The 25,864-nt window shown below is 35.2% G+C and overlaps 1 protein-coding gene across 1 annotated transcript; it reads right to left on the reverse strand.

The window, feature by feature from the left end:
* Nucleotides 1-14,029: 14,029 nt before the first annotated feature.
* Nucleotides 14,030-24,239, reverse strand: LOC130799327 (uncharacterized). Its single transcript, XM_057662429.1, has 10 exons — nt 23,991-24,239; nt 23,448-23,702; nt 23,233-23,340; nt 17,241-17,324; nt 16,464-16,656; nt 16,242-16,298; nt 15,242-15,306; nt 14,812-14,881; nt 14,618-14,673; nt 14,030-14,137 (listed from the first exon to the last, which is right to left on the reverse strand). The coding sequence occupies exons 1-10, from the start codon at nt 24,237-24,239 to the stop codon at nt 14,030-14,032; spliced, it is 1,245 nt and encodes a 414-aa protein (XP_057518412.1).
* Nucleotides 24,240-25,864: the final 1,625 nt, after the last annotated feature.

The following is a 25,864-nucleotide window of genomic DNA, read 5'->3' on the forward strand; positions in this document are numbered from 1 at the left end:
TTGAGAGAAGTGAGAAGTGAGAAGGTGTAAGAGGTGTGACGTGAGGAAGGGTTTTAATAAATTGGTGAAAGGACGGTTATCTAAAGGTTCCATACTTCAATGCATTTAATCATTTCAATTGAAATCTAGTGGTTGATGAAGAGTTGGGACGTATCCAAATAAACCAATTCCCATTTTTTAAATAATTTGAGTTGACCATATATGAAAAAAAAAATGAAACTTGAAAAATGATATTATCATATTATCTAAAGTAAATAATGAACACATGCTGCTTTGGTCTGATTAATTCAAAATATGCAATCAGGAAAACATTCATAGTACGTACTTTATTAACTGTATACCTGATCCCTTCAATAATTGATTTTCAATCAAGATTTTGTGGTTGATTTCACCTTTTCAATTTCATGATGCTTCATGGAGAATTCTTGCTGTCAACTTTAGTGGAGCTTGATCATACCAAGTTCCAATCTCATTTTTTCATATTGTTCCCTCGGAAACGGTTTGGTCATGATATCAGCAACTTGTTCATTGGTGTTAACATGCTTGACTATTATATTTTTGTTTTCTACATTGTCCTTAAGAAAGTGATGTCTTATGTGTATATGTTTAACCCTTGAATGATGCACTGGATCTTTAGATATGCATATGGCACTGGTATTATCACAATAAATATGAACACATTCAATGTTAATACCAAAATCTCTTAGCTGCTTTTTTATCCAAAGCATTTGGGAACAGCAAGCTGCTGCTGCTACGTATTCAGCTTCGGCAGTGGATAATGCAACTGTGTTTTGTTTCTTGGAACTCCATGAAACTAAACATGAGCCAAGAAATTGTACCATACCTGACGTACTTTTTCTGTTTACAAGATCTCCAGCATAATCTGCATCACTATAACCTTTCAAATCATAGACGTCACTTTTAGGGTAAAATAGGGACAAGTCATCTGTTCCCTTTAAATATCTCAAAATCCTCTTTACTGCTGTAAAATGTGACTCTTTGGGGTTAGATTGAAATCTAGCACATAAACCAACACTAAATGAAATATCAGGTCTGCTAGTTGTTAGATATAATAAAGAACCAATCATGCCTCGATACATTGTTTGATCTACATTAATCGCATTTAAGTCTTCATCTAATCTAACATTTGTAGCCATGGGTGTGTGGTTTGTCTTAGCGTTGTCTAGTCCATACTTCTTAAGAAGTTCTTTTATGTATTTTTTGTTGATGGATAAAAATACCATTTTCAGTTTGTTTAATTTGTAAACCAAGGAAGAGATTTAATTCTCCCATCATGCTCATTTCAAATTCTGTGCCCATAAGATTGGCGAATTCTTTACATAACAAATCATTAGTGGCACCAAAAATAATATCATCAACATAAATTTGAACAACCCAAATATCATAACCATTATTCTTAAAGAATAAGGTTTTGTCAATTTTTCCTCTAATAAAGTTATTTTGAATCAAAAACTTTGACAGTATTTCATACCATTGCCTAGGAGCTTGCTTCAAGCCATATAAAGCTTTATCAAGCTTGTAGACATGATCAGGACAAGAGGTATTTTCAAAACCTGGGGGTTGTTCAACAAAAACTTCTTCATCAAGAAAGCCATTTAAAAAAGCATATTTCACATCCATTTGATATAATTTAAAGTTCATGAATGCAGCAAAAGAAATTAAAATTCTAATAGCCTCTAACCTTGCTATCGAAGCAAAAGTCTCGGTGTAATCAATACCTTCTTGTTGGTTGTACCCTTTGACCACGAGCCTTGCTTTGTTTCTTACAATTATTCCGTGCTCATCTATTTTGTTCTAAAATACCCATTTTAGACCAATTACCTTTTTGTGTATTGGTTTGGGCTCCAAGTGCCATAGTTTGTTTCTATCGAGTTCATTCAATTCATCTTGCATGGCAACTATCCATTCGGAATCTTTTAGAGCCTCATCGTGGTTCTTAGGTTCAAGTGATGATAGGAACGCAAAGTGTGCACAAAAGTTTCTGATTAGGGATCTGGTTTGCGTTCCCTTATTCATATCACTAATAATCGATTCAAGAGGGTGGTAACTTTGATATTTCCAAGGCTTAGGCACAAATTCTCTTGTGGGAACAGAAGCATGTTCTGTTTCATCTACTTGATTATTGTTCTATTCAGCTTCTGGATCTGCTTGCTCGTCTGTGGGAACAGCTGGATTGGAGACAGTCTGCTGTTCCTGAAATACTGTCTGTTCCAGATTATCATTGTTCCTTTCAGCTTCTTCTGGGATCAGCTGTTCGCCTGTTGTTCCTTCATCTAGCATTTTCGTTTCTTCATCATCGTCTTCTAGATGAGCAAGACCTATTTTCACATGATTGTTTTCCTGTCCACTTGTTGAGAAGTTAGTTTCATCAAAAATGACATGAACTGACTCTTCTACACTCATGGTTCTTTTATTATATACCCTGTAAGCTTTACTATGTGATGAGTAGCCAAGAAAAATTTCTCCATCGCTTCTTTCATCAAACTTGCCTATACATCGTTTTCCATTAACATGAACAAAACATTTGCATCCAAATATACGAAAATAGGAAATGTTTGGTTTAACACCTTTGAGTAATTCATAGGGTGTTTTTGAAGAGATTGGTCTTATTAACACACGATTCATAATATAACAAGCAGTATTAACGGCCTCAGCCCAAAAATTTCTAGGTAGACCGCTAGCAATCAACATGGTTCTGGCCATCTCTTCTAAAGTTCTATTTTTCCTTTCTACCACTCCATTTTGTTGTTGTGTTCTAGTTGCAGAAAAATTGTGATTAATTCCATGTTCATTGCAATACATTGTAAATTTTGAATTTTCAAATTCTTTTCCATGGTCAGACCTTTTGTAGAGTATTTGATTATTGGTAGATTTTTGTATTTTGTTTGCGAAGGAAACAAACTCATCAAAAGCTTCATCTTTGCTTACTAAAAACAAAGTCCAAGTGAATCTACTATAATCATCAACAATGACAAATACATATTATTTTCCGCTACGGCTCTGTATTCTCATAGGTCCACATAGATCCATATGAATTAATTCTAGCGGTCTTGAAGTAGTCACCATATTCTTTGATTTAAAAGATGACCTCACTTGTTTTGCTTTGGCACAAGGATCGCAAATTTCTTCCTTAAGGAATTTTATAGCTGGTAGTTCTCTAACTAGGTCTTTTGATCTTAATGTATTAATCAATGTATAACTAGCATGACCTAGACGCTTATGCCAAAGTAGTGGGTCTTCTTCTATAACACTTAAACATGTTAGACTGGTTTTGGGAACAATGTCCAGGTCCACAGCATAAGTGTTCCCTTTCCTGATTCCCTCGAGCACAGTATCTCCTGTGTCGTTCCTAGAAATTATACATCATTCAGAAGTAAACTTAACAGAGAAATACTTAGCAGATTGTGTTTTAAATTCTCGACTAAAAATACATTGTCAATGGCATGGGAACATGACCTTCCAACCTTTCCTTTGGCGATAATCTCACCCTTCATATTGTCACCGAAGGTTACTGTTCCCCCATCATAGGCTTCAAGTGAGAGAAATCAAGATTTGTCACCCGTCATGTGGTTGGTACACCCACTGTCGAGATACCATGAGTTGTTCCCCCTCACTTGAACCTGCAAAGCAAATTAATGGTTAGGTTTAGGAACCCAGTCATCCTTGGGTTCCCTGTCAATAATACTTGAATCACATTTCTTAATCCATATACGTTTGACATAATTTCTATTTGCTTTGGTATGCTGTTCCCTTTTTACACATTGATTTTTCAGGTGTCCAGTTTTGCCACAAAAGGAACAGATTTTACTACTGGGGAGATCTACATAGACCTTTTTCTTCCTATTATTCTTAACATAACCTAGGCCTTCTTTACTCGTTGTTTTAGCATCTAGAATCCACTTGGGAACTTCATTGATTTTCCCTTTGCCTTTATCTTTCAGATAATTATTCTCTTGTTCACAGGATTCTAATTTTAATTTCATCTCTTGAAGTTCTATGCTAAACGCGTGAGTGGATATTTCATTAACGTCCCTTCATAGTCCTAGCAGTTTGTACTGATTTATTTCAATATTAAGAATAATGAATACATGCTTCATTTTTTCTAATGTCTCTCTCAACATTGTATTCTGATCTAGCAAATTAAAAAATCTACTTTGCACATCGATTCTAAATGAATTTAGGTAGGAAACATGATCTTTACTTGAGTTAAGGTCTTCCTTAATTCGGAGATTCTTAGTATTCTGTTCATCTAATTTCTTTTGAGTCTCCAAAAGCAACTTAATCAATTTATTCTTGCTGAATTTAAATAGGTATTTAGGAAATGAGTTAGAAGACATAACCTCTTTTTCCTTGGACTCTTCATCCTTGCTGTGATGTGATGCCATAAGACACAGATTTGCTGTTTCTTCATCTACTGGAGCTTCTGTTTCAGCCTCACTTTCGGTATCACCCCAGGCTGCAATCATAGCTTTATGAAAATCTGTTTTGAAATTTCCTTTCTTGGGTTGTCTTCCAGCTTCTCTTGCCTTTCCCTTGCCCTTGTCATTCTTCCATTGAGGGCAATCCTTCAAGAAGTGGTTAGTGTTTCCACATTTGTGGCATTCAAAATTTGTCTTCGAGTTAGCAGTTCCTCTTTCTTTGTTATGTCTTTGATTTCCATATTTGCTGTTTCTGAAGAACTTTTTGAATTTTCTTGCCAACATAGCAGTCTCCTCATCATCAGTTTCTGATTCTTCATGATCATTTGATGCTAGAGCCAAGCCTTCATTTCGGGTACTGTCAGCTGTTCCCAAATGTAACTCGTGAGTCATGAGGGAACCAGCCAGCTCTTCCAAATTAAACTTGGTGAAATCTTTTGATTCCTGGATGGCTGTGACCTTAGCTCTCCAGCGTTCGTCTTGAGGAAGACTCCTAAGTACTTTTCTGACTTGTTCATCAACGGGAATGATCTTACCAAGTGACACAAGTTCGTTGGTTATATTCGTGAACCTGGTGAACATCTCTTAGATGTTTTCTCTAGGTTCCATTACGAATCTTTCGTATCTGGACATCAGTAGATCAATCTTGGAGCGCTTCACTTCACTAGTGCCTTAATGGGTAACTTCCAACAGGTCCCAAATCTGCTTTGATGTTTTACAACCCATGATACGATTATGCTCATTTGGCCCGAGACCACAGTGAAGTAGTTTGATAGCAAGAGTGTTCATCTCCATCTTTTGAAAGTCTTCTTTTTCGTATTCAGTGATTGGTTTAGCAATTGATTCATTATTGAAGTTTATGGTAGTTACCTCAAAATCTCCTATTTCAATTACTGTCCATACTTGGTAATTTTCGGCCTTTATGAAAATTTCCATCCTATTTTTTCAGTAGATATAGAATTTCCCATTGAACATGGGTGGCCTTTGCGTAGAGTACCCTTCTTCCATGCGTTCGTTCATCTTCAACATCTTGCCAGGGAACAGGATACTGCTCTCAGGGTTTCCTGATTATATGAGGAACACTGCTCGGATACCAATTGTAGAAATGCAAATAGATGATCGAAAGCAACGAGAGAGGGGGGGGGTGAATTATTATATATTAAGTTTAAGATTTTTGCCTCTAATTTTGCGGAATTATAATAAAATAAAACTTAAACTTAAAATGAAAAAGATAAAAGGAGACAACGATTTTACGTGGAAATCTTCTTGGCCTAATAAGAAGGAAAAACCACGAACCCCCGGGATTTCAAAATTCTCACTATGTTTTAGGCAATCAATTACAATCACATAAAATAATTTGCTTCACTTGAAGCTTCTCTGTTCTAGGCCTATTTCTCTTTCTCTTCTCTTTCTCTTCTCACGCTTCTCTTGAAGCTTCTCTATTCCCGTAGACTTCCCTTAAGTCTAGTTACAACAAAACACACAAATACCTTTAGAAGGCCAAATTCTCAAGAGGATAAAAATTAAATAATTGCTTTAAGAAAAATATAATAAAGTAATTGGCATTGAAAAGCTGCAAATATTTTTCTTAATAGATCTCCCTTTATGGACACTCTCGGATTCTCATCCGGTTTAAGCATAGTTCCTCCTATTTATAGTGGGAACAGCCGGCAGTTACCTTAGACATACCTACCACTATCCTACACGTTCTCAAAAGAAAAAGATAGTGGAATGCCAAAAATGAACGTCCGGCTATCATTTGCCCAAAGAGGAAAACGGTTCCTTCAAACTAAAAATAGCATAGGAGTTAAAACAAAAGATCCTAATTAAAAGGAGATCTTTTCTCAATAAGAATAAGTCTTAGGCTATTTTTAGATAACCTAAAAATAGTTTTGCCAACCAATTTATTAATTAATTAAGCAATTAATTTAACTCTTAACCGTTACATCAACTTAAAAATAGAAAATAAATTTTTTGCAATTTTTAGCCGATGTTTTCTTCAGACCTGCGCCGTGGGAACAGTGTACTGTCTCCATCTACAACTTCTGTCATATTGTCAACTTTGGGAACAGTAGACTGTCTGTCTACTTTTAAGGTCCTAAGCATTTATCTAACTTCTTAGATATTCTAAGACACGTACAACTTCCACGAACCAAGTCATAGGCTTCATCAACGATTTTAACAGAATCGGATATTCACCTACAAAACAATCTCTAAAACATGTTTGTTTATTTAAAAGTGAAGTCATCATCAAAACCTAAGAGGCCAACAAAATGGGTCAAATCTTAGGAGTAGTTAGCAAGTTAGAGGCTAGAGATTCAGAATAGTTGCCATCACAAACAGAACCAAATCCAAGGATGAATGCTAGTGCTATGACTCTTAAAAGTGGAACAGAGATGCAAGGTAATGAGAGAACCATAGCAAGAGATATAGAACTCCAAGAAGAAACTGTTTTGCATGAACCTTCATCTTCAGAAGATCAGGCAACCTTGTCACAAGAAGAGAAGAGTGTTACAACTGTACCCTTACCACCCATATGAACCGGTTCCACCCTTTCCAGAGGCATTGAAGGAAAGGAAAAAGCATGAAGCTGACAAGGACATCTATGAGGTTTTCAAGAAGTGTGAAGTAAACATCCCTCTCTTAGATGCTTTGAAGCAAATTCCAAGATGCGCCAAATTCCTTAAAGAACTTTATACGACAAAAAGAACGCAAAGATTAAAGGGAATTCAAAAGGTGAAGATGAGCGAGCACATTTTAGCCATATTTCAATTAAAGTTACCACCTAAATGTGGAGATCCATGTATGTTCATTGTCCCTTGTATTATAGGTGAGCTTACATCTCAAAAAGCCATGTTAGACTTAGGGGCATCAATCAATGTAATTCTGTATTCACTATATAAGTCTTTAAAACTTGGTACATTATATGAAACAATTGTTGTGATACAATTAGTAGACATGTCTAAGGCATATCCTAAGGGAATAGTAGAGGATGTCTTAGTTAAAGTAGGGGATCTTATATTTCTTGTTGATTTTTATGTTTTAGATATGGAACATGATAAACATGCAGTACCTATCTTGCTAGGTAGATCTTTCATAAAAACTGCCAAGACTAAGATTGATGTAGACACAGGATCACTTAAACCATGGAATTTGATGGTAGTAAGGTAGAGTTTGACATTTATGATTCTATGAAATTTCCGCCTGAGGATCATTCTTGTTAAGCTATTGATTTAGTTGATACCTCTAGTTAAGATATGTTTGATATAGATGGCCAAGATAAACTCAAAGTGGCCATTGAGCATTATTTGAATGAAAATAATGAGTAATATGTTTTGAGTACTGAATTGCAGGAAGTTTTGAAAGATTTCAAGAAGCAAGAACAACTCCCACTTCTTCCTTCTCATTTAGAGCCATTACCACTAACCATACCCAAGGAGAATTTGTTACCATCTGTTTTGCAGGCACCCAAGGTAGAACTTAAGCCATTACCCAAACTTTTTAAGTATGTATTCCTTGGGGAGAATAAGACCTTGCCATAAATTATTTCAAGCAAGTTGACAAGAGAGCAAGAGAAGAACTTAGTTGAAGTCCTAAAGCAATATAAGGAGGCCATGGGATGGTCGATTGCAGACATCAAGGGTATAAGTCCTACTACATGCATGCATCGGATTTTGTTGGAAAATGATGCCAAGCCAGTAAGACAACCCCAAAGAAGGTTGAACCCACCAATGATACAGGTAGTGAAAGCTGAAATTTTGAAATTACTGCAAGCAGGTATTATTTATCCAATTTCTAATAGTGAATGGGTGAGTCCTACTCAAGCTATGCCAAAGAAAACTGGTGTTACTGTACTGAAGAACCAAAATGGTGAGTTGGTTCCAACACGCATCCAAAATGTATGGCGTGTATGCATTGATTACCGTAGGCTAAACGCGGTGACTAGGAAAGACCACTTTCCTTTGCCTTTTATGGATCAAATGCTAGAAAGGCTTGCTAGTCACGCATTTTATTGTTTCTTAGATGGATATTCAGGTTATTTGCAGGTACCTATTGCTCTAGAATATCAAGAAAAGACAACATTCACATGCCCATTCGGCACATTTGCTTATAGGCGCATGCCTTTTAGACTTTGTAGTGCACCTGCTACATTCCAAAGGTGTATGGTGAGTATATTTTCTGAATTTATAGAAAACTTTGTGGAAGTTTTCATGGATGACTTCACAATCTATGGAGACACATTTGATGAATGTTTAAATCATCTTGCGTTAGTACTTAGGAGATGCATAGACACTAATCTCGTGTTAAACTCGAAGAAATGCCATTTTATGGTTGAACAAGGAATTATGCTAGGTCATGTAGTGTCTACAAAGGGTATCGAGGTAGATAAGGAAAAAATTGATATCATACAATCTTTACCCTATCCCACTAATTTTCGAGAAATACGATCTTTCCTTGGTCATGCAAGTTTCTATCGTAGGTTTGTTGAAGGCTTTTCCAAGATTGCAGTTTCATTATGCAGGTTGTTGCGAAAGGATGTAGAGTTCATTTTTTATGAAAGTTGCAAGAAGGCGTTTGATACGCTAAAGAATAAACTCATATCAGCTCCAATCATTCAACCCCCAATTTGGTCACTTCCATTTGAGATTATGTGTGACGCAACTAACTAAGCTATTGGGGCCGTGCTAGGACAAAGAATAGGAAGGATTCCACATCCTATATTCTACGCGTCAATGACCTTGAATGAGGCTCAACATAACTATTCAACCACTGAAAAAGAGTTGTTACATGTAGTATTTTCGTTAGAAAATTTTAGATCTTATTTTCTTGGTACAAAGGTTATTGTATATACTAACCATACAACCCTACGTCACTTGATGACAAAGAAAGAGGCAAAGCCAAGATTAATAAGATGGATTCTTTTGTTAAGTGAGTTTGATTTGGAGGTAAAAGACAAAAAAGGCACAAAAAACGTAGTAGCAGATCATTTGAGCAAGATCACACCACATGAAAGTATGATTTCAAACAAAGATGTCTCATTGAAGTATAAAATTCATGAAGAATTTCCAGATGAGCAACTGTTCGCAGTCAAGGCTTATCATCCATGGTATGCTAATGTTGTAAATTTTCTTGTGTCTGGCAGGTTTCCAACAGATTTCACAAAATCGCAAAAAGACAAGCTAAGAAGTGAAGCAAAACACTACATTTGGGACGATCCATACCTATGGAAATAGTGTGCGGATCAAATCATACGGATTTGTGTCCCTGATGGTGAAGTCATATCAATTTTAAAATTTTGTCATTCATATGTTTGTGGAGGACATTTCGGACCTAGGAGAACGACAAGAAAATATAGATTGTGGATTTTATTGGCCTAGTTTGAATAGAGACGCTTACTACTTTTATAAGTCATGTGATAAGTGTCAAAGAGTAGGGAATATTTCTTAAAGGAATAGAATGCCACAACGACCTCTTTTAAATTGTGAAATCTTTGAGGTTTGGGGCATTGATTTTATGGGAACATTTCCCAACTCTTTTGGTTTTATTTATATATTAGAGGCTGTTGATTATGTCTTGAAATGGGTGGAAGAAAAGGCCACCCGAACTGATGATTCTAGAGTTGTTGCAGATTTTATCTAAGCTAACATCTTTTCTAGTTTTGGAATTCCAAGAGCTTTAATACGTGATAAGGGAACTCATTTTTGCAACTGAACATCTCGGGCTTTATTAAAGAAATATCATGTGACACACAAGATATCCACCACTTACCATCCACAAACAAATGGGCAAGTAGAAGTATCAAATAGAGAAATCAAGTCCATCTTGGAAAAGACGGTCAATCCAAATAGAAAAGACTAGAGTTTAAGGTTGCATGATACACTATGGGCATACAGGACAGCCTACAAATCACCGATTGGAATGTCACCGTACCGTCTTGTTTTCGGGAAAGCCTGTCACTTGCCTGTTGAGTTAGAACATAAGGCGTATTGGGCCGTGAAGTGTGTCAACATCAGCTTAGAGGAGTCTGGTTTGCATAGAAAATTACAGCTACAAGAGTTGGAAGAAATTAGAAATGAAGCTTATGAGAATGCTGAAATCTACAAGGTAAAGACTTAGGCTTGGCATGATAAGATGATAAGTAGGAAGACCTTTGAAGTCGGTCAAAAGGTTCTTCTATTTCAATCCGCCTTCGTTTATTTCCAGGAAAGTTGAGGTCCCGTTGGATAGGACCATTTATTGTTGTCAAAGTGTTTCCAGATGGAGCTGTGGAAATTTAAAGTGAAGAAACTTCTAAAATCTTCAAGGTAAATGGGCAAAGATTGAAGCCATACTATGAAGGTTTTCAGCCAAAAGATGTGGAAGAACAAAGCTTAGGGGATCCGATGTACTGACGCATCGAAAGCACGTCGTGCCAATGACATTAAATATATGGAGCTTCTTGGGCGGCAACCCAAGTTTATGTTTGTGTTAATTTTCATTACTGTGTTTAGTTTGATTTTCTGTACATTACACATTTTATCTTATTTTCCTTTTTATATGTAACTGATGCATTAGAGCTAGCTAAGAGACCTTTCGAATATAGGGTATGTTATTATTAAAAAAAATAAAAAAAATAAAAAAAATAAAAAAGTGAAAAAGTGAAGAATAAATTTGAAGGCAGACGACCCAAGATCCGCGCCACACGTAGAACTACACAGCCCATGGAGTACCTGCTGCCCACCCATATCAATCTTTCACTTCCCTTTTCAAACCCAACTATTCCTTCTCTCTCAAACCCTTCTTCCTCACTTAAATTCTCCTCACATTCCTTCATTCCTACCTAAAAATCCTCATTCCAAGAAGTAAAACTACAATCCAATAACAAAAAGACCACAAAAAATTTAGAAATTCAACCTCTTTTCATGTTTTTTCTTAATCCCTAGAAAATTTAGGGATTTATGTTTGATGAATCATTAGGTAAACTTGAAGATATAGCTTTGAAATTTATCAACAAAGAAACTTTTGGATCACAACAAACATCAAAAAGAAACTTATTTGGAGGAAATCTTCACAACATTGTGGTATAATCCATTTCCTACCTTGCTCTTTTTCATCTTTGTAATTTTTTGTTGATAATTGTTATATTTTTTGAGAATTATTAATAGTGGTGAGTAACATTGTGGTGATCATTGAGATTCAATTGGGAATTGGTGATTGTTGTGCTTAGAGAGGGAGTAGAAGTGAAATTTGTTGAATTATTGAAAACAATGGCTCCTAAAAGAAGAAGAGGTGCTTCCACATCAAACCCAAATGTCACTAGAATAAACTCCTTAGAGCTTCTGAACCTTGATGACAATGCCAAAATACGATGGGGGGGACTTGATTAGGGGAATAGACAAATCATAGAGACAAAGTTTGCTTGCATACAAAGTCTAGAAACCTTAGGTTTGATGGAACCCATTGAACAATTGCTTGGGAAAGTGGGTTTAACTAATTTCCTTCAAGTGGGTGCTCCAACCTACCTAAGATACACTCTAGAATTTCTCTCAACTTTGAAAAAGGGAGAAGATGAGGAAGGTCCTTTCATCCCTTTTCACTTAAATGATGAAGAATATACCATGTATTTTGAGGAAGTAAAAGAAGCTTTTGGGTGGGATTATGAGTATGACCCTCGCTTTAATACTTGTGAAGGATACAATGAGGACATATTTTGGGGTCACATAACTCATGGTCAAAGATGGAACAACAAATGCAAAAACAGCCATATACCTCATCCAGCATTGAGATTCATCAACAGGTTATTTAGTGCAACAATCTTTTGTCATGGGGAACCCAAAAACGTACCTAAGTTTGACTTAAAATGTTTGTGGGCAATGACACCCCGAATTAAAATGTTTATTGGCAATGACACCCCAAGGGGTAGGATGTCCAGATTGGGTAAATATTTGGGTTTCAAATTGCATTGAGTTGGGCAAGAAGGACAAAGGAAAAATCAGCATGGGAGGGATGGTCACCGTGTTAGCGTCACATCTAGGCATTGAGGTCCCTATAGATGAAGATGGAAATAGAATTTTAAAACCCTTAGGAACCCAAAATGACTATGATCATTTCCCTTCCTACCTTTATAACCTCGATGCATTAAAGAGGGCATTCATGTTGTGGAGTCCACCTGTAGGAGATTCATATGTTTGGCTTTTTGGGGAAAATAATATCAAATACATGGTACTCCCTCAAGAACGCACAATGATTACAGAGCATACAACCCCTGCCCAACTTTACCTACCGCCGAATGAGCACTATAGAGCCGGTGTTGAAGAGGAATATGGGAGAATTGTAGCACCCGAACCTCCAATTCCACAGCAGCCCAAGATTTCTATGCAAGTATGAAAGCTAGGATGGCTTCCATGAAGGATGCACAACTTGCATTTGGGGCTCAACTCAATGAGCTACAACAACAAGGTGATTATTCAGAGGACACAATGTATTCGATGACCAACATGGTTTCCGCCATGAATAACTTCTTTGTGTCTCAACATCCATCATACACAAACCCAAAACCCTTCATCAACATCTCCAGTTCAAGCACGTACTGAAGCTCTTTACTCTTGCAAGAAGGAAACAACAACTAGGCAGAAGTATTTCAAGGATTCTTTGTAAGTTTTTCATGAGAGTGCCATTTCATTTTGAAGGTTAAAATTCTTTTGGTTGATAAATTCTTTTGGGATTACTTTTGAGATTTAATTTATCATTTTGGGACTTACTCGAGGGCGCGTAAGATTCAAGTGGGGGGGAATTTGATAATACCTTATTTTGTGTATTTTTCCATTTCAATTTTGGTTTTATTAAGTAGAATTTAGATTAAACTATATAAAAATTAGAGAAATTACTTTAGAGAATAGTTTTATTAATGTAATTCTCTAAGATGATAATTCTAGCTTTATTAGAAGGTCATTATGTAAATATATCATTTCAAGTAAAGAAGAAGAAGCAAAGGAAAGAATCGAATCAGATTGAGATGCGTGGCCCGCAGAGTTTTACGCGGGGTGCGGAGTTCAGTCTGTAGGCTGGGCGACTATTTACCTTTTCCCATTTCGGCTTTCATTTTCAATTGGATGTTTAGAGGGGTTTGGGGGGCGACTTGAAAATAGGAATGATGAGCATATCCAATGGCAAGAAGCTTCATCAAATCTTTATAAATAGGCAAGAAAGCTTAGGAATGAGGGCATCTGGTAATTCTTCATTAAAATACATCTTCTTCATTTTTGTTTTGCCATGGTTATGGAGCTTCAAGCTTAAATTTTCATTTCTTGAGGAAGGTTGATGGGAAACTTCTAATTAGTCATTGTAAGAATTCCTGTACTTAATATACTTTTGATTATTGAAAACTTCTTATTATAATCTTATGAATATTGCTTGAATTGGAAATCAATTATTGTTCTTATTATTGCAATATTCATTTATGCAAAATCTATTTGTAAAATCAGTTAGTTTTGTACTTAGATTAATGGTAGCAACTAGTTCTAATTGTGAATGCAGATTATGAATGATTAGAATCTAAATGAACTTTGCATTTTGATTGAAAACTATTTGCTTGAATAGTTTTAGCAAACCTAATGATTCTCTTTTCTTAAAGATATTGTTGGATTGAATTTATTCTCTGATTGGAGTGAATTAACTAATGATAAGAACTTTACATTCAAATTGATTTTGATGTTTAGCTAAACTTAAGGAGAATAGAAGTATAATCATCTTCACAATAGGTAGTCAAAAGTGAATTTGTTAAGTAAAGCATTCAATGATCAATGAGAAACAAGAAGTATACAATCAACTTAACTCAAGATATCCTTTCTATTGATTTTAAGAAAACACGATTATTATAAATTTCACTTAGTTCATTGCTTGTTTAAGTTATTTTATTTCAGAAAAACAAATCAAAACCCCCATTTTCTTTGTGTTATTGATTGTTTTCAATTTCATCTTCCAAAGCACATATCATACTAAAACCTTCTCAAACCCCATCTCTCTGCGAATACGAACCTTACTACCCTACTAAATGAAGTTGTATTTGGAAAGTAAGTGAATTCATTTTTGGTTCGAGTTTAGGCGACTGAGAAAGAACCTACCAGTTATTTTCAAGTAAATGTGAGCTAAATCTGTCATACCAAGCCCTTGGAGCTTGTTTCAAGCCATATAAACACATGATTAGGCAAGTCCGGATTCTCAAAACCAGATGGTTGTTTAACATATACTTCCTCTTGTAAGTAGCCATTTAAGAAAGCACATTTAACATCCACTTGATATAGTTTTATATTCATATATGAAGAAAAAGCAAGCATAATTAAAATAGATTCTAACCTTGCTACAAGTGTAAAATTTTTGTCATAATCTATACCTTCTTGTTGATTATAGCCTTGAGCTACTAGTCTTTCTTTGTTCCTTATGATATTTCCATCCTCATTGAGCTTGTTACGAACGACCCATCTAGTTCAAATAAAAGTACGATCTGGTGGTCTATCGACTAGAACCCAAACTTTATTTCTTTCGAATTCATTTAATTCACTTTGCATAGCAATGATCTACTCCCTTGGTTCTTTGTTTGGATCACTTATGATGTTTCTCGGAGGATGTTGAGATGACAATATAAGCCTTCTAATAAGAATGGATGGTGTGTAATCATTTAGAAAACTCGTCCCTACTTCCTTTGAGAAATCTCTAATTGGAGTGCTTAAATCAGTATTTTTAAGAGCTGTTTCCAAGTCTTGAGATTGGGTCTCAAGATCAAGTTGTGATTCTCCAATGCGTTCAACTTATTTTTCTTCAACCTCATCAAGACTTTGTATAGGATCTTGCATGTTTTTCTTTTTATCTTTATGAAGATCATTGGCATCTAATTCATCATCACTTATATCATCAAAATGTTTGTTATGGTTTAACTTTTTAAATCCTTCACTTAATATTCCATTAATTGTCCAATTCATCAAATACCACATGTATGCTTTCCTCAACCATACTTGTTTGCATATTTAGCACTTTATAAGCTTTACTATTTAATGACTATCTTAGAAATATACCTTCATCACTACTAGCATAAAACTTAACTAGTTTATATTTACCATTATTATGGATAAAGCACTTACAACCAAATGTTCTAAGGTACGCTATGTTTAATTTTCTTCCTTTAAATAACTCGTAGGGGGTTTTCTTGAGTATAGGTCTAGTGAAACACCTATTTAAGACATAGTTAGCTACATTAACTGCCTCGACCCAATAAGTTTGGCTAATTCATTTTCTATAACCATGGTCCTAGCCATTTCTTCTAAAGTGCGATTTTTCCTTTCAACTACACCGTTTTGTTAGGGTGTCCTAGAAGCTGAAAACTTATCAGTTATACCGTATTTTTCACAAAAGGAATGAAAGCCTAGTTAATCAAACTCTCTCCTATGATCACTTCTAATCAAAACTATTGGAAGATTCAATTGAGTTTGCTTTTCTTTACAAAGTCTTGAGAACGGTTTCAAGGCTTCACCTTTATCCTTCAAAAAATCAACCCACGTAAATCTAGAATAATCATCAACTGTTACTAGAATATAAGATTTACCTCGTATGCTCCGTACACGCATTGGACCACATAGATCAATGTGTAGAAGTTCAAATAGTCTTGAAGTACTTACCATTTTCTTCGATTTAAATGAACTTCTTACTTGTTTACTTCTAATGCATGCATCACATGTAGGACTGTGTTTGTAGTCAAGAGCTGGAAGTCTCTTAACTAGATCTCTACTTACTAATGCATGCATGGTGTGCGTATTGATGTGACTAAACCTTCTATGCCATAGTTTGGATCATCCGTTATAGCCTTTAAACACTTGAAATTTTGAGCTGCAATTTCATTAGTATTCAAAGCATAAACATTATCATATCTAAGGGCGGTAGTAAATGTATCTCTGGTGTTAAGGTTTTTGACAACACATTTTTCTTTATCAAAAATTACTTGATTACCTTAATCGCATAATTAAGACACACTTAGCAAGTTAAATTTAAGACCTCCAACCAAATAGACATTATCAATAATTTTAGAAGCGTCCTTACCAACTTTGCCAACACCTAATATTTTGTTTTTACCTTTGTCTCCTAGGGTGATCGAGCCATTGCACCTTTCTTTAATTTCAGAATATAAAGAAAGTTTACCACTCATATGTCTCAAACATCTACTATCTAAGATCCACTTTTGCTTTTCCTACAAAACAAAAAATAACCTTTCGCAACTTCATTTAGCCAACCAAGTGACAAATTTGAGACTATATTCGAGGTAGACCATGTTAGGTGGTCTTGTCCCTTTAGGAACCCATATTTGCTTTATCTTCTCACGTAATTCAAAGGGAAACACTAATAGAGAAAAATGTATCTGCTGCATGTCATTTGCTGCGGTTTTTTATATAGGCAGCAATAAATAGGAAAAAGAATTTAGAAAAAAAAACCTATCAAATGTTGCGGTTTCTTTATTGCCCGCAGAAAATACGCATTGAAGATATCAAATACTGCAGTTCTTTGTGAGCCCGCAGCAAATATGACCATCAACTGCTGCGTTTTCATTATGCCCGCAGCAAATAAGACCATCAACTGCTATTTAATACTACGGTTATTCTAAGCCCACAGCAACTGCTAATTTAAAAACCGCCTATTTACGTTCCATTCTTCATACCCTATAATATACTGTTTCATAACCCATAGGAAAACCCACGCACGAATAGTTTCCCTCCTGTTCAAGCTTCTTCTTCTTCTTCAAGCTTCAATTTTTCTTCAGACCTAAAAAATTTTGACATCTTTGTGCATTGCTTCTTGCTTGCTTACTACTGTTCGATCATCTTTGTGCATTTCTTCTTCTTCCTCCACTGTTCCTATTATCTTCAAACGACCCACGAAAAAATTTTCTTTAAACCCACGAAAAAAATTTCTTCTTCTTCCTATTGTCTTCATTTTGCTTCTTCTTCATTTGCTTTAAAAAACCACGGCAAAGTTCAAGGTATTTCGGTTTTATTTGGTTTTTATTTTTTATTTACTTTTTTCTTTTGAAAAATGGTTACAATTACTAATTTTGTTTTTCTTGTTTCATAATAGGTCACATTGTAGCTATTCTTTATCTAGATACACAAGGTAATTTCTTTTGATACCAATTTTCATTGTTTTTAAAATTTTTAGGGTTAAATGTTGTTGTTTATTATTTATAGTTTAATTTAAATGTGATTTTATTTAGAATGTATTAGTTGTTAATATTAAATTTGTCCAAGTTTATATTATTAGTATGTTAATTATTTTGTTTTATATGCATGAATATTAATATGAATGTTAATTAATTAGTTTTCCAAATTTATGAATGTGATTTTACTTTTATTGTTTTTATATGATGTTAGTATTAGTTGTTAGTATGAATGTTAATAGTTATTAGAATAAATATAATTTGAATAATTTAAAAAAATTTGTATTATTATTAGGGTTAATTAGGGTTAAAACAATGTTGTTATTAGAATATACATATTTATTGAACAATTTATAGATTATGAAGGTTAATTATTGTAAATTAGAGTTAAATGAATGATTATTACTTAAATTTGTGGTTAAGTATATATGTTAAAAGTTGTGTATTAATTTTGTTTTGAATTAATTAATCACACTAATTAGGATGACAAAAGATCGTTCTTGGATGTATGGAAGCATTGAATCGTCGGAATTTATTGATGGCGTAATAGAATTTTGTAGTATTGTGGTTGAACATCAAGTTAGGACGGGGGGAGTTGGTTTTTATTGCCCATGTGTCACTTGTGGCAATGTAACAAAGGTATATAGTATTGATATCCTAGAGAGCACATACTTCGATGTGGGTTTAGGCCTCAATATCATGTTTGGGTTTGGCATGGTGAGGAGGGAGTTTACAAAGAGAAAAGTGTTGTTGAGGATGTCAATAATGTGGCTGATGTCAATGAGGATGTTGTAGATCATGTTGATGGGTATGAGACAGATGAAGAGAATGTCGATGAGGATGTGGATCGTATTGATGAGATGATGGAGGGAGTCGAAGATGAGTTAGGAAAACGTCCTCGTGTTTTTGACTTGTTGACAAAGGCTTCTCAAAAGCCTTTGTACCCTGGATGTACAAAGTTCACCAAAATAAAAGCAGTGTTGACAATTTTCAACATTAAGTCAAAGTTTAATTGGAGTGACGCTAGTTTCACAATGTTATTAGAAGCGTTAGGTGAGATGCTTCTTGAGGGAAATGAACTTCCAAAGTCGACATATTATTCTAAAAAGCTCATGTGTCCTTTCGGCTTAGAGTACCAGAAGATTCATCCGTGTCCGAATGATTGTGTGTTGTATCGGAATGAAAACGAGAACTTAGAAGAGTGTCCTAGGTGTGGGTTATCGCGCTACAAGCGTAAAGGGGCTCGAAATGCTAAAGGGCCCCCGGCTAAGGTATTGTGGTATCTTCCAATAATACCTAGATTCAAGCGCATGTTTTCTATAAAGAAAGACGCGTTAAATTTGAGGTGGCATGCAGATAGGGTGAAGAAAGGTCACTTGCTCACACATCCATCTGATTCTCCGGAGTGGAAGAGTATTGAAAGGTTGCATAAGAATTTTGGGGAAGAGGTTCGTAATTTAAGGCTCGGACTGTGTATGGATGGAATGAACCCATTCGGCAATCTTAGTTCCAACCATAGTACTTGGCTGGTATTGTTTGTGATCTATAATTTGCCACCTTGGTTGTGTATGAAGCGTAAGTACATTATGCTTTCGCTTCTTATCTCGGGCCCTAAACAACCTGGCAATGACATAGATGTATATCCTACACCTCTTGTTGAGGATTTGAGAAGGATGTGGGATGAAGGCGTTTCCGTGTTTGATGCATATGCTAATGAGGAGTTCACCTTGCGTGCAATGCTTTTATGCACCATTAATGATTTCGCGCATATGGCAACTTATCGGGGTATAAGAACACAGGGAAGAAAGCATGCCCAATATGTATCGATGACATGGAATCCACGTGGATTCCTAAGTGTAAACATGTATTCATGCACCATCGAAAGTTCCTCCCACGAGATCACCAATATCTTAAGAAAAAGAAGATGTTCAACGGGGAGGTTGAGGACCGTGTAACTCGTCGACCGTTGACCGGTTATGAGGTTTATAAACAGGTTAAGGGAGTTGAGACTGTATTTGGTAAAACAGGGCAAGGGCAAGGAGGTGAAGATTGATTATGGAAAAAATAATCAATATTTTGGAAGCTTCCATATTGGAGAGATCTATAGGTTAGACATTGTCTTGACGTTATGCATATAGAGAAAAATGTATGCGATGCCATACTCAGGACTTTCATGAACATTCCGGGTAAGACAAAGGATGTTAGGGCCTTGTGAGATTAGTTTGAATGTAAGGGTCTTCATCCAGAGTTGTGGGCACATGTTAAGGTGAGTAAGAAAAGAAATAGAGCTGATGAAGTTGGTGGCAGTAACAAGGGAAAGGGCGGTAAGAAGAAGATGAGTAATGACAAAGTTTATTTGCCTCCAGCTTGTTACACATTGTTCAAAGTAGAGAAGCGGACATTTTGTGAGTCTTTATATGACATTAAGGTTCCGTCTGGGTACTCATCCAACATGAAGAGATTTGTGAGCCTAAATAGTGAGAAGAAGTTGGGAAGCATGAAATCTCACGATTACTATGTAATGATGCAAGTGTTCTTACCAATTGCAATCCGTGGAATACTGCCAAAACATGTGAGATATGCTAGTACCGAGCTATGTTCGTTCTTCAACGCAATTTGTAGTAAAGTTCTTGATCCCTTTAACTTGATGCTCTTCAACTCGACGTGATTGTCTTTATGCAAATTTGCGATGTATTTTCCACCTTCTTTCTTTGACATAATGGTTCATTTTATTGTCCATCTCGTTCGTGAGATCAAGCTTTTGGGTCCAATTTTTTTAAGGTGGTGTTATCCTTTTAAAAGACACATGGGTGTTTTACAAAATAAGGTGAGGAATCCAGCACAACCCGAGGGGAGTATGATTCAAGGCACTGTGAGCGATGAGATTAATAACTTTATAGCCGAGTATTTGGCCATGGAAAAGCCTATTGGACTTCCCACCTCTAGACATGAAGGAAGGCTTGAGGGAAAAGGAACAATTGGCTCCAAATAGGTCACGCCTCCTCGAGACAGCCTTCTACAAGCACACTTGTATGTGTTGCATCATATTCCGGAAGTTCATCCTTTTTTGAGTGAGCATTTTGATATATTGCGCGCAAAACATCCTTCTAAAGGGGATAGGGCATTGATGCAGTTGCATAACAAGACGTTTATTAATTGGTTTCATAATCGAGTAATATGCGAAGAACTCAAGGGTGTATCTGAAAGTGTTAAGTGGTTAGCTTTTGGTCCTCATGATGATGTCAACAAATATGACGTTTACGATGTCAATGGCTTCACATTTTGGACTAAGGGTCAAGACAAGAATTCATCTTATCTACAGAATAGTGGGGTTTCTATTTTGGCATCATCTACATTTTACGCGAGTGCCAAGGATCAAACGCCGGTTGATGCTAAATTGGTATACTACGGGCGGGTACATGAAATATAGGAGCTTGACTACTCTATTTTCAATATTTGTCTTTTCAAATGTAACTGGGTAGATAATAATCGACGATGCATAAAAAAATGACGACCCTTGTAGATTCACTCTTGTAGACTTAGCTCGTTTACGTGATAGTGAGGAGTCATTCATACTAGCCACACAAGCCAAGCAAGTATTCTACATTATTGACCCATCTGATAAAAAATGATATATTGTTGTACCGGGAAAAAGAAGCATCATTGGTATAGGTGATTTTGAGGATGAGGAAGAATATGAAGCTTTTGAAGACTCCCCTCCCTTTATCAATCAAAAATCGGTGGATCAAGATGAAGTAGATGATGTTGATGTTGTTTATATGCGTGTAGATCACACGGAAGGAATACATTTGAATTAAGTGATTCACAAGGTATGAACTTTAAGCTTTTTAAAGTTTTTTTGGCACTTTTGCGCATATAGTAGCTCAAACTTTGTTTTGCACACAACACCATTTTGTATATATTATTGTGTTGAACGTATTAGATTTGTAAATCATCATCATATTCTTAATATTACTTGGTAAGTTGCAATTTTAAGCTTTTTAAAGTTTTTTTGGCACTTTCGCGCATAAAGTAGCTCAAACTTGGTTTGTATTGTATGAAACTTTGCACACAACACGAATTGATATATATTATTGTGTTGAACATATTAGAATTGTAAATCATAGTCATATTCATAATATTACTTAGCTTGTGTTCTAATATATTTCCGTTGATACTCTTTCAGGTACTGATATACAATGCATCTTTTTAGAGACGAAATTGTCCTCGAGATTGAGACCTCGGATAATGGGCATCATAGTTACGACACTGAAGAGGACCAAATTGTGAGATATGAGCGTATGGCTGAAGACGCTCCACCACTTGACAATGATTTTGAGACTGAAGACGCCCCACCAATGGATGATCCCATTATCAGTAAGAAAAGAAAAGGGCGAGGTCCTACGAAAAACCTCAAAGTCACAGAACCCATGGAATACAATGCATTGGGTCAACCCTACGGAAAATGGTGTAGGCAAAATGGAAAACAAGTGGGCCTATGTATCCGCAAGATTTTCATATTGTACGCATGGAACGAGGTTCCAGAGGGTTTAATGAACTCTCTATGGAATGATTTTGTCGTAAGCAACTTTACTATTTTTAATGTATATATATATGTACGTACATATTATTATATTATATATACGATCGAGAGTTTATTATTACAAAGAAATTATTGGTGATTATTTGTGATTATCATTGGATTATTGGATTAATCATTGTTTATTACATTGTACATTATTATTAGATTATTATTAGTATTAAACGAAAAAAAGAAAAAAAAATTAACAAATATTTGCTGCGGGCCACAAGAAAACCGCAGCAAATAGTTAAGACTATTTGTTGCGGCTTTCTTGTGGCCTGCAGCAAATACTCTTCACTATTTACTGCGGTTTTCTTGTGGCCCGCAGCAAATAAAGCCCTTTTTTGCTGCGGTTTTAAACCGCAGCATTAAAATAGGTCATTTGCTGCTATCACTATTGCTTGGGGCAAAAACCGGAACAAATTATGGCTAAAAGACCACAGCAAATGAGGTTTTCTCCACTAGTGAACGGAATTCTGGATAATATAATTGTCTTTACGTCTGTATAGACATGCAAACTTATGATGTCCTTCTTTGCAACAAAAGGAGCAAGTAGGTGAGTGTTTATGCTTGTATGCAGTTTTAACAAATGTGGTTTTACTCTTATGGTTATGTGTAGCATTATTATAACCGATACCACGTTTATCATTAGATCCTTTTTGTCGTGTAAGCATTTTTATGAATTTAAATTCAGAATCATTTATCTTTGGTAAGGATTGTAAACTTTTCTCAAACTCATATTTCAAAGTTTTTAGCTTGGATTCAATATCATCATTTTTATTCTTAAGATCAATGAACTTTTTCATTTGACTGCTATTCTGTTCTTTCAAGACTTTGATAGTCTCTTCAAAGTTTAATCTTTCAGCCTTAAGCGATTCATTTTTCTTTATAAGGTCTTCACAACCTTCGGTATAGTGACGAATTCTATCTTCTAATATGGTTTTCTCATCTTTTAAAATTTGTTCAATTTGAAACATATCAAAGAGAGCTTTAAATAATTCTTCTTTAGAACAAGAGTTAAGATAGTCAAGTACCACCTTATGATTTTGTTCTAAATCATCATCTTTGTCATCATTAGCCATTAGACACAAGTGAGCTTGACCATCTTGACTTTCAGATTCGGTTGATCCTTCAGAATCACTCTACTTTCAACCATTTCTTGTTTCGTTTTGTTTTTCTTGTAATATTCCTTTTTCTTTTTAGGACATTCCTTTACAAGATGTTCTGTAGATCCACACTCAAAACAAACAAGTTTGTGAGTTTCGGAATTAGAACTCGAAGATTTACCTTTGTTTCCAGATTTAAATTTGTTAAATCTTTTGCGCATTTTCATGATTCGTTCTAAACCTCTTATGATTAAGGCAAATGGATATTCCTCATCATCACTTTCCTCATCTTCGCTTGAGGATTCATAATGTTTCTTTGCCTTTAGAGCAAGATTCTTCATGGCTTGTGTTACATCACTTCCTCCATCATCATGTAGGGTAAGTTCATGAGTTGTGAGCTTTCCAAGAAGATCTTCACATTATAGTACTCTCAAGTCTTGAGATTCTTCTATGGCGGTTACTTTTGGACCCCATTTAGATCTTGGAAAACACCTCAAGACCTTCTGGACTTTTTCTGCATTAGTAAATGTTTTACCAAGAGAATTCAAACTGTTAGTAATTAATGTAAAACGAGTAACAATTTCATTAATATTCCCATCCTTTTTCTTCTTGAACATTTCATATTGATGCATGAGAATGTTGATCTTTGTCTCCTTGACTTGACTTGTTCCTTCACACGTCACAACCAACTTATCCCATATTTCCTTAGGACTTTTGCATGATGAAACTCTATTGAACTCAGTACCATTTAAAGTACAACACAATTGATTTATTGCTCTATAGTTTTTAGATACGGATTCCAAATCACTTTGTGAGTATTCGGACTCGGATTTGGATTTAACCACATCATTTCCTTGAGCGTCCTTTTTCATTGGCACCTTTGGTCCTTTACTTATGATGTCCCAAAGCTCCTTATCTTGATCAATTACAAACATCTTTATCAAAGTTTTCCAATGAGAGAAATTTGTTCCACAAAACAAAGGAGGACTAGAGCACGAACGACCTTGAGCAAACAACCCTTCTCCTATCGGATCCATCACAACATATTAATCTTTATATGTGAAACTCAGCTCTAATACGAATTGAAGATTGATAGGAGTTCGCATACTCTCGAGAGAGTAGGTGGATAGAGAGTATGCTCATTTAAAAATTTTTCTGTAAGGTAAGTTCAAGAGCTTAAGAGACCTTTCAAAATAGTTTTCTGGAACTGTTATAGGTCGAATGATAGATCTAAGAAATTTGTGCGCAAAGAAACTTAAACAAGAACAAGGGATTTGTTGACGAGGTTCAACTATTTACTCCCCGCCTATGGGTTCTTTTCCAACCCGTAGGATTCAACGTCTTTAATTAATGAACTTTAAGACAACTTAGAAGATCTCTATGTCTTCTCTCACCATGTTCTTGCCCTTGAAAAACGTCTTACATGTTCTCTTAGTAAAAGTACTAATTCCAATCTCGCAATAGAGAAATTAAATTGAGTAATTTAAAAAGTATTCCAACTTAGGAGTAATTATAATCAAAAGTTCTAACTCTTTTTAACTCTAAAGCCTATTACAAATAAAAGATTTAAATGAACTATGTTTTACAACATTTTATGAATACTAGATCTTAATCCAAGAAAAGAGAAAATTGTAAGAAGTGTTGCAGTCTTAATCCTTGAATGAAGCCTCATATATATATATATATATGTGTGTGTGTGTGTGTGTGTGTGTGTGTGTGTGTGTGTGTGTGTGTGTGTGTGTGTGTGTGTGTATGTGTGTGTGTGTATCACACCTAAACATAATCTTGCAAAACAAAGAAGCTTCATTCTACAATCTCGCTAATCTGAAACCTTGAACTTAAGTAAAACTGATGCTCCACTTGAGACTTTTTTTTTCAAATACGTTTTTGGATGCTATTTTTAGCTATTTCATCTCTTTGATGTGCTGCCACGTTAATGCTCATACAACGTATTTAAAATCCAATAATTTAAATAATAAAACTGTGTAAATATAATTTAAATTAAATTCATATATTTTAGATTAATTTGAATTCTTTTTCCTATTTTTAGTAAAGAATCAAAAAATCTCCATACTTATACGAAAACCTATAATTAGTATATCTTGATTACCAAGCAAATTATTTATTTAAACATTCAAAAAACAACGTGTAAAACATTGAAACACACGTTTATATTCAAATTCAAATACAACCTTATCTAAATAAATACAATTATCTTAAGTCATTTTAATTCAAACTTAATTCAACAAATTTTGGACTTAAAATATTTATCAATTAATCACTTAATATTTAATATGATTTTGTACTTACTTAAACAACTAAATATAATTACTTAATTTATTATTTAATTTAATATGTGTTTTGAATTATCATCACTTAAAGGAGTTGAGTCTTTAAGACCAATGAGTTTTTTATTCACCTTTGTTACTTTGGTCTCATTTCATTGATGGGTATCTTTGTTTGCATGCTTTTTCGTTTATATAATGGTTGAGAGTTGGCAATTGAAAGATGGAAGGTGTCGGTCTGGTGGATGAGGTGTAGATGAAAGAGTGGGGAAGGT

This window comes from Amaranthus tricolor, chromosome 14 (assembly GCF_026212465.1).
Source record: "Amaranthus tricolor cultivar Red isolate AtriRed21 chromosome 14, ASM2621246v1, whole genome shotgun sequence".
In the NCBI taxonomy this organism is placed as follows: domain Eukaryota; kingdom Viridiplantae; phylum Streptophyta; class Magnoliopsida; order Caryophyllales; family Amaranthaceae; genus Amaranthus; species Amaranthus tricolor.

What these genes read in the sequence shown, in the direction of transcription:
- LOC130799327 (XM_057662429.1), bottom strand. Translation starts at nt 24,239, where the DNA reads ATGTTTGTAATTGATCAAGATAAGGAGCTTTGGGACATCATAAGTAAA. An exon ending in TAGAACAAAATCATAAGGTG is followed by an intron (nt 17,325 to 23,232) that starts GTACTTGACTAT and finishes GGTCGTTTGAAG; the next exon opens with ATAATAGGAACAGTGGAGGA. An exon ending in AAGAAGCAATGCACAAAGAT is followed by an intron (nt 16,657 to 17,240) that starts GTCAAAATTTTT and finishes TTTGTTTTGTAG; the next exon opens with GAAAAGCAAAAGTGGATCTT.